The sequence below is a fragment of the Otolemur garnettii genome, unplaced genomic scaffold (assembly GCF_000181295.1).
Source record: "Otolemur garnettii isolate 467f Iridium unplaced genomic scaffold, OtoGar3 scaffold00019, whole genome shotgun sequence".
In the NCBI taxonomy this organism is placed as follows: Eukaryota; Metazoa; Chordata; class Mammalia; order Primates; family Galagidae; genus Otolemur; species Otolemur garnettii.
Genome location: NW_003852414.1, coordinates 18930294 through 18936373, shown reverse-complemented (window position 1 = coordinate 18936373; position 6080 = coordinate 18930294). Strand labels below are relative to the sequence as shown.

At 47.9% G+C, this 6080-nt stretch overlaps 1 protein-coding gene across 3 annotated transcripts in view; it reads right to left on the bottom strand.

Annotated features, from left to right (window-relative positions):
- Window positions 1-2463: 2463 nt before the first annotated feature.
- Window positions 2464-6080, bottom strand: part of UCMA (upper zone of growth plate and cartilage matrix associated) — a 9962-nt gene continuing 6345 nt past the window's right edge. For 2 of the 3 annotated variants that reach the window (XM_003786883.2, XM_023511472.1), the window contains one exon: window positions 2471-2591. In XM_003786883.2, coding sequence (XP_003786931.1) covers window positions 2494-2591 — 98 coding nt within the window. In that variant the 3' untranslated portion in view covers window positions 2471-2493. Of the gene's footprint in view, window positions 2592-6080 lie in introns of all 3 variants that reach the window. The other variant, XM_012803309.1, reaches the window with a different exon arrangement.

Sequence of the window (6080 nt, the reverse complement as noted above, 5' to 3'; positions counted from 1 at the left end):
TTTTTTGGTTGCAGCCATCATTGTTGTTTGGCGGGTCCGGGCTGGAGATTCGAACCCGCCACCTTAGGTGTACGTGGCTGGCGCCTTAGCCGATTGAGCTATAGGCGCTGAGCCCTTCAGCCCCTTTCTGCCAGAGTTCTTTATCTAGAGCCCACATGCCATTGAAGAGGCAAGGACAGACTTCTTTAACTGGCCACTCAATCCGTCCCTTCCTGGGTGTTGACACCTGAAGGCCCCCACATTCCTCCTGGGCACCCCACAGCGAGGGGATATATGACATGGCCCTGAGTCAGAATCCATCCCCTGCTCACTAGCACATGGAAAGGGGAACTGCCCTCTTGCCAGAGAGCATCCGGGTGCCCGGTCTTGACCGATAGGAACCAGATTGGGACTCTTCTTGTTTCCTGGCTGAGGTCAGAGAGCAAGGCTTTGCTTTTTTCTATTGCACGCTAGGCATGTAAAAAGAAAGAAGTAATTAATTTTGAAAGCACCGGAAGTTACCAAAATAAAGTGTCAGGCCCTCATGGCCCAGCTTGGCAACCTCACTTTATCACTGGCAGAACATCCTACAGGCCTGACTCGGGATCTGAGCTAGCAATGGGCTAGCTGTGTGCCATTGCCACCTCCCAACCCCAGTGGGTAGTCTCCCCAAAGGTGACAGTATCACTTGAGCCTGGAGTTCAAGGCTGCAGTGAGCTATGGTCACACCTGTGAGTAACCACTGCCCTCTACCCTGGGCAACACAGAAAGCCCTGTCTCTGAATGAATGAATTTATTCATTCTAGCGATTAATTTTAGAAAAGAAAGGATCCAGCAATAGTAAGTGCAATACCACATAATTTCTTCAAAGAAATTTGATTTATCCAGTTTAAAATGTGTACAAGTTATGAGCCAGCATTTCATTTCCAGAAACCTGTCTCCCTGGGAAAGGACTAAGTAAAGAAACTGGCATATTCAGGGGCATGACAGTGCTGGTGTCATGAGGTGTAAACAGAGCTTATTGAGGGGAAACTTAGGACACAGCTAATCCCCTAGGAACCTGTTAGCCCACAGAGAAGTGTGTGGAGGCTGGGCAGAGCTACACCAGATACACCACGAGGAAGGTTCCAGTAAGGGGGGCCCCACCCCCAAATGCCTCCCTATTTATAAAAACAGAAGTAGGGTACACGTGGGTGACAATACGATAGTGGAACTATGTGGTTGAGGTAAATGGCCTTGTGAGAAAGAGAGAATGCTCAGAGCTCAACTTTGGCATCGGGCAGTTCTATTAAGCTAATTCAGACCAACTAGGAGCTCCTTCCGGCACTACTGAGTGGGAAGGGCTGGATTTATACGATTATATACGATGTCGCCATTATAAAGGATAAAGTATGTGTGTACACGCCCATTCTCAAAAGAGGTGCAGGAGTACACACCACGCCACAGACAGGCAAGGAATTAAAGAGGCAAAAAATTGAGACCGTTTTTCGTACAGTAGATTTCATAATGCTTCCGTTTACTGCACCAGGTGTGAACTGTGACTAAAATAATTTTACAGTGGAAGTTTCTTTTTTTAATACCTTTGAAGATTATAGTCCAGTTCTTTCTTTCTTTCCAGTTTTTGGCCGGGGCCAGGTTTGAACCTGCCACCTCCAGTATATGGGGCCAGCACCCTACTCCTTTGAGCCATAGGCACTGCCCAAAAAAGATCGGCTGGGCGAGATGGCTCACATCTGTAATCCTAGCATAATGGGAAACCAAGGCGGGTGGATTGCTTGAGCTCAGGAGTTCAAGACCAGCCTGAGCAAGAGTGAGAGCCTGTCTACTAACAATAGAAAAAAACATTAGCTGGGCGTGGTGGCAGGTGCCTGTGGTCCCAGCTACTTGGGAGGTTGAAGCAAGAGGATTGCTCAAGCCCAACAGTTAGAGGTTGCTGTGAGCTGAGATGATGCCACTGTACTCTACCCAGGGTGACTGAGTGAGACTATGTCTCAAGAAAAAAAAACAAGCCGTATGTAGTGGTAGGTGCCTATGGTCCCAGCTACTTGAGAGGCTGAGGCAAGAGGATTGCTTGAGCCCAGGAGTTTGAGTTGCTGTGAGCTATAACACCATAGCACTCTAGCCAGGGCAACTGAGGAAAATTCTATCTCAAAAAAAAAAAAATAGATTTGAGAAGACCATACACATGGTTGACTCAGCATTTTTATTTGTAAACTACAGGCAAATGTGATTTTTTTCTATTTACTGGATTGTTTGAGTTGTGCTATCAGACAGGAAGGAGCCCTGCTGTGGGAACTGTTGGGTTGGAGCAGCAGTTGTCCCCTCAGAATCCCCTGCGTGGCAGCAAATGCCAGGGAGTCAGACGAGAGGCGTGTGTCTTCCCCAGGGCTGTGGGTCATGGCAGACCCTGAGCTGAGCCTCTCTGAGGGCCAATCTGCATGCAAGAAAGTTTGTAGGACACTGGGGCGGGTGAGCACGTGTCAATCTGTCTTCTAGGCTGGCATGGGGACGGGGTCAGATGTGGTGGCGGTTGTAGAGATAGGATGGGTACAGGCCATCATAATGCCACTGGCGCCACTGCTCCACTGCCTCCCGGTTCCTCTCCTCTTGTTCTGGGCAGGGAAGACAAAGCCACCTGTTAGGATGGGGAGGACCAGGGGAGAAGAGCCACCAAACCTCCACCCTGTGGTGACAGAGCTGGGAGAACCCTGGAGCACATGAGTGCACAGGCGTTGCCTACAGGGGAGGGTCACAGAGCAGGCCACCAGTGCAGCTGAGACCAGGGCCTGGCATCCCTCATTCTTTCACCTGAGCCGAGGGGGAAAGACGTGTTTTGCAGCTCAAAGACATGAAAACTAAGAGGCAAGATTAAAAAGGAACGACATAGTCACAAGAATGGACTATAAACCATGCCCTAAAAACATCGTGAAGGAAATCAGTGTTGACTTACGGTGTTTTTTTTTTCTCCATACTATTCTGTATTTTCTAAGCTTTAAAAATAAAATTTTGTTTTTAAAGCTAAGTGGAAAATGGAATGATGGTGCATGTGTGGGAGATTCGGGGCGGTGGTGTTAGTATAACTGGGATTCGGGGTGTGGTGCCATGGGCTTCATTATCCTTGATTCTTTTCTGTATGTGTGAAGTCCTTCATTATAAAAGGCTAAAAGATCAGAAGGAATTTTGGATGAGTAAGAAAGTTTTGACTATAACTGTCTTGGAGAAGACATGTTTCCAAATAACATCTTAGCACATTTGTAGAATTAGTCTCCCGAAGCCAGCACTAGCAGATGTCACGAGGCCACTGGTACTTGGAAGCATTTGTTGGATTCCTCCAAAAGTTATTCATATGATTACTACATGACCCAGCAATTCCATGCCTAGAAATATACCCAAAAGAATTAAAAATGGGCTGGGCACAGTGGCTCACACTCATAATCCCAGCACTTTGGGATGCCAAGGCTGGACGATAACTTGAGGCTAGGAGTTTAAGACCAGCTTGGGCAACTTAGCAAGATCCACCTCTATGAAAACTTTTAAATTAGCCACGCATGGTAGCACGTGCCTAAAGTCCCAGCTACTTGGAAGGCTGAGGCAGTAAGATGACCTGAGCCCAAGAATTTGAGGCTGCAGCAAGCTATGATCATGATACTGTGCTCCAGCCTGGTGACAGCAAGACCTTGTCTCTAACTATGAAAGGAAAAAAATTGATGGCCAAGCAGAGTGGCTCACACTTGTAATCCTAGCACTCTAGGAGGCCGATACAGGTGGATTGCTTGAGCTCAGGAGTTAAAGGCCAGCCTGAGCAAGAGTTTCTACTAAAAATAGAAAAATTAGCCAGATGTGGTGGGTGCCTCTAGTCCCTGCTACTCGGGAGGCTGAGGCACGAGGATCACTTGAGCCCAGGAGTTTGAAGTTGCTATGAGCTATAATGACACCACAGCACTCTAATCAGGATAACAGAGTGAGACTGTCTCCATTTAAAAAAAAGGAAAGAGAAAGAAAAAATTGAAAACAGGGACTAAAACAAATACTTGTAAAGCAACCACCAACATTCATAGCCCATTCACAATACCCAAAAAGTAAAAACATACCCGTGTTCAACAAAGAAATCCCTAGGGTTCACACCTGTAGCACAGTGGTTACAGCGCCAGCCAGCCACATACACTGAGGCTGATGGGTTTGCAACCAGCCAAGGCCTAAGCAACAATGACAACTGCAACAACAACAAAAAAAATAGCTGGGTGTTGTGGCGGGCACCTGTAGTTCCAGCCACTCAGGAGGCTGAGGCAAGAGAATCGCTTAAGCCCAAGAGCTGGAGGTTGCTGTGAGCTGTGTCGCCACGGCACTCTAACCAGAGTCACAAAGTGAGACTGTCTCAAACAAACAAACAAAAATAAAAAGTAACAAAGAAATTGATAAATGAAAAGTTTTGTGTACGTATCTCTAAACAAACATACAAGTATGTGTGTATATATGTTACTCTGGTACATACTACGACATGGACAAACTTTGATAATATTATGCTAAGTGAAATAAGCCAGCCACAAAAAGATAAAAATATTTGGCAAGTCTTATAAATTAGCACATTGATCAGCGTATCAGAGGGCATTAGAGGCTGCAGGAGGAGGGAAAGGAGAGTTACTGCTCTTGGTGACGCAGGGCTTTGGAACTCCACAGCACGAAATGCCCTTGAACATGCACTTGACAATGGTTAAAAAGGCAAATTTTATGTTAGATATATTTTACCAAAATTTTTTAAATGTATTTGTGAAAAACTTGGGAAGGATGGGAAGTCCTAAGGGGAGGAGATGATGTCAAAGATTAACCCAAAACGTCCTCCTGAGCTCAAGCAATTTGTTTCAAATGTGAATGTCAACAGGAAGCCTGCAGAGCGGGCTTGGGTGCAGCTGGAAGTCACGCTCTGTGACACTGGCTATCGGGAGGGTCTGATGGCTTCAGGGTATAAATAAGACGGGCGTGTGGTCTGTAGCGCCCAGAAGGGCCAAAGGCCTGGGCCGACTCTTACCTAGCCTTGTTAGTGGAAGGCCCTGTGACCCCTGGCGGTGGAGGCGCCCTGCTGCCAGGGATACTTCCTTCCTAGGTAAGCTTGGAATCAGCCCCAGTGCTGAAAACCCTAGGTACTGTGTACCCCAGGTATAGCAGGAAGCTTTGGGGTACACCGTACCCCCCAGCCCTTTCATACACTTCCCAATCCCAATAGACTGGCTGCTCTTTGCCAACCCTGAGAGTGTGATTGTGATGTAGATGCTGATTAGCCCTCCCTCTTACGAAACAAGTGCCTTGGGGAGGAGTGGAACTGAAACAAGTGCCTTGGGGAGAAATGGAACTTCCAACTATCAATTATTCCTCAGGGAGGGGCTTGGGAGGCAGACACTGTGAGCACCGCCTTGGGAGAGCTGTCAGGTCAGCCAGTTTATGTGCGACAGTCATTCTGGGCCAGAGCCAGGGGAAAGGTGAGGCCTACTCTGCCTCTTGGCTCCTCCCTCTTAGGTCTGGGACAACCCCTTCGGGCTGCTTTGCTTTGCCTCCCTCTCTCTGTCCATGCTTGCGGGCCAATCTCTGGGTCTAAGCAGCCCTCTGAGGCCCTCATGCATTGGGTCACCCTTGATCTACATGAACAGGAGCTCTGCTGGTGAACAAGCCTTACCTCCATTCCTAGGGCTTCCTGCTAGCTAGATACCTTGGGTATCTGTGCATCCTTTCTAAACCTCAGTTTCTGTAACTGAAATGGAAATTACAAGCCCATCTGAGGGGCTGGATGTACGGATTAAGTGGTTTGCTTCTGAGTTGTGGCAGTCTGAGTTTTTCACAGTCTGTTCTCAAGAAAGTTTGCTGTGTCAGGATCCGAATCCAGCACCTGTTTGTAGGGCTCCATCACGGGCCACCTGCAAGGTACTGGGCCCCATGTGCAGCCCTTGGTACCTGGTGGTGGTTCCTTTTCATTAAGAGATGCCCTTGGCTTGGCGCCTGTGGCTCAAGAGGCTAAGGCGCCAGCCACATACACCTAAGGTGGCGGGTTCGAATCCCCAGCCTGGGCCCACCAAACAACAATGATGGCTGCAACCAAAAAATAGCCAGGC